Source organism: Benincasa hispida, chromosome 2 (genome assembly GCF_009727055.1).
Source record: "Benincasa hispida cultivar B227 chromosome 2, ASM972705v1, whole genome shotgun sequence".
In the NCBI taxonomy this organism is placed as follows: Eukaryota; Viridiplantae; Streptophyta; class Magnoliopsida; order Cucurbitales; family Cucurbitaceae; genus Benincasa; species Benincasa hispida.
In genome coordinates this window covers 45,720,815-45,724,043 of record NC_052350.1, presented here as the reverse complement: position 1 = coordinate 45,724,043, position 3,229 = coordinate 45,720,815, and the positions used below count along the sequence as shown (strand labels likewise).

At 31.0% G+C, this 3,229-nt stretch overlaps 1 protein-coding gene across 1 annotated transcript; it reads left to right on the top strand.

The window, feature by feature from the left end:
• Window positions 1-1,124: 1,124 nt before the first annotated feature.
• Window positions 1,125-2,224, top strand: LOC120071574 (NDR1/HIN1-like protein 13). Its single transcript, XM_039023913.1, has one exon. The coding sequence runs from the start codon at window positions 1,178-1,180 to the stop codon at window positions 1,946-1,948; it is 771 nt and encodes a 256-aa protein (XP_038879841.1). The 5' UTR covers window positions 1,125-1,177; the 3' UTR covers window positions 1,949-2,224.
• Window positions 2,225-3,229: the final 1,005 nt, after the last annotated feature.

Sequence of the window (3,229 nt, the reverse complement as noted above, 5' to 3'; positions counted from 1 at the left end):
ATTTTTATGCTTCAAAAAATGTTATAAATTTATTTATGAAATTTGAATTTTTTTTAATTATTAAATATTAGAGTCAAATATTGAAAATATTTAATAAAAAATCAAGATTAAAAGTGTACATTTTGAAATCTAAAGATCAAATTAAGAGGTAAATTGGGAAGTTATCTTTATTCCCGCTGCCTGTTTCAATCCTCATCTCTAAAATTTTTAAAGAAAAGATTCCCGGTTTGTTTTTTATTTATTTTTATTTTTTTCCAACCAAATAGAATTTTTAATTTTTGTATGTGTGTTTAAATTGATCTCTTCAAATATAATAATATTTCATTTTCAAAGATATAATTATAATGTTCAATTCCTATATCTAAATACTACAACAACATAAACTTCTAGCTTCTAGAATTTGTAAGTATCATTATATCGAGAAGAAGGTAGGAACAGAGATGTTTTTATTGAGTTCTGACAAAATATTAAAAAGAAATGCAGTTGTAAGTTCATAAAAGTAATGAGCTAACACCATAAAAGAAGCTTATAACTTCGATTTCAAATTGTTCCGATTAGAAACACTTTAAATTTGAGTGTTCTAACTATAATTAAATTCTCTTTTTTTTATTCTCTAGTTTAATAGTGAGGAAAAAAGTTGTGAGTCGTACAAATGCACTTTGTAATAATTTTTCACGTAATGAAAAATTTCTGGTCTATGGTTTTTTCTCCGATTTTGAGTTTTTTACTTACTATCTTATAATTTCTCTGTAATTTTTCTGTTTATTCGAATATTCAATCTTCACTCCATTCGATGCAGGTTAATAGACATCTTTAGCATTAGAAACTTACTAGTCTCTCGTTAAAAGTTCTTAAACTAAATAGACAAATACATTAAAGTTAGGGACTAATTTGTAATTTAATAAAATTATTTTAATGAAGTGAAGTATATACAATAAAACCCCTAGAGGATAAAAAGATAAAGGCGCGTGAAATGTTTGACGCATTCGGCCGTCCGGCCATGGCAGCGCGTCCTTAACTGTACCTCACTTTTTCTCTTCTTTTTTTTTAAAAAAAAAAATTAATTTTTAAAATTTTAAAATTTATTTATTTTTATATTTATATAAAACCCCCTCTTCATCTCCTTCTTCCATCTTCTTCTTCTTCATCATTTCACAAGTCTCTCTCTCCGCCTCCCATGGCCGACCGCGTTCATCCCGCCGACTCCCCCCGTCCGAGCACTTCCTCCACCGTCTCCGACTCCAAACCTCCCTCTCCACCGCCCGGCACCTACGTCATCCAGCTCCCCAAAGACCAGATCTACCGCGTTCCTCCCCCCGAAAATGCACACCGTTTCCAACTCTACACTCGCCGCAAGCAACGCCGCAACCGCTGCTGTTCCTGCCTCTTCTGGCTACTCGGTATACTCACCGTCCTCGTCATTCTCCTAGGTATTGCCGTCGCCGTTTTCTACTTAGTCGTTCGCCCTAAATCGCCTAATTACTCGATCGACGCCATTGCCATTTCTGGACTCAACTTAACCGCTTCATCCTCCTCCGTGATCTCGCCTGTGTTTGATCTGACTGTTCGAGCGGATAATCCGAACAAGAAGATCGGAATCTATTATCAGACAGGTAGTTCTGTTCGAATTTATTTCTCTGACGAGAAGCTTTCCGAAGGCGTTTTGCCTGATTTCTTTCAGCCTTCGAAGAATGTTACCGTGTTTCGATCTTCTGTGAGAGGCTCTGGCGTTAATTTGTCGAGTACAGCGAAGAATACGTTGATTGATTCGCAGAAACGGCGGGCGGTGGCGTTGAAGGTGGAGATTCGAGCGCCGATTAAACTGAAAATAGGATCGGTGAAGACTTGGGAAATGAAAGTGAAGGTAATTTGTGATGTGACGGTGGATCAGTTGACGGCGGCGGCGAAGATTGTTTCGAAGAATTGCGATTATAGTGTGAAGCTTTAGTAAGGATATGAATTATCACTCACTGAGTTTTTTCTTTTCTTTTTTTTTTTTTTTTCCTTCTTATTTTTTATTTTCTGTTATACTGTAAACTTTTGTAATGAAACAGACGACTTTTTTTTTCTTCTGACATGTGATTTTGCGGTGACGAAATAAAATTTCCTGAATTACTTTAGGAGGAAAATTAATATTTTTTATACAAAACTTTAATGTGTAACGATGGATTATATTTTCACCTCGATATTATACCCGTCGAAAGCACAACTTAATTATGCTTGTGTTGGCCCAACTGCATAGCTTTCAAGAATTGAATCTTTCATCTCAAAGTCGATAATCGTTTTTATGACGGTTGAGGTTGAACTAGGTTTATTTTGGTTTTATTCGATTTTTTGGTTTGAAATCTTTTTTATAATTTATTGTACATAATTTTTGTGATAATTGTATGTCAATGGAGCTTTATTTTGGTTACAAATATAGCAAAATTGATCACTATCACATTCTATTACAAATAAACAGTAATATTTTACTATTATTTATAAATATTTTTAATAGATTTTTGTAATAACGGTAAGATAAAAATGGTAACATTTATGGTTGTTATATGTTCAAATTTGATCTATCTTGTCAAGTTTATGGGTTTTTTTTTTTCTAATATGTGAATTATATAAATTTTCTTAAAAAAAGAATTATATAATTAGTTTTTATTTTAAAGCTATGAATTAATAATAAGATGGAAAAAAAAATGATAGGTTGGGGAATTAGGATGAAAACGTGGAAACATGTTTCCAAATGTGTGCTAAATCCAATTTTATTCCGCGTACGCGTGTTCTTGGGAATTGTGCAACCTTTTTTAATTAAAATATCATTTTAATTCTCTATTTTTTAATTTTGTTTCATTTTATATTTTCAATAAATTTTCATATTAGTCCCTGTATTTATTTTTCGTTGATTTTATCAAAAAAATAATCTATAAATTGTTAAAAATATATTCACGTACTTTCTTTTCAAAATTATAATTATTATTTGATTTAAGATTGGTTGAAATTACAAAGATTTTAAAATTAGTATTTTAACTTTTTTTATTATTTTAGTTGAGGCTTTTTTATATATTCTAAAAAGGGTTAAGTAATTTTGAAAAAATAATTAAAGAAATATGGAATAATTAGCGTTTTTTTAGTTCAACCATTAGAGGTGGAGAATCAAATTATCAACTTTTAAAATAATTTATCCCGTAGAATTTTTTCTTTTTAGTACATAGTTAACGTAATGTAAATTCTAGCAATG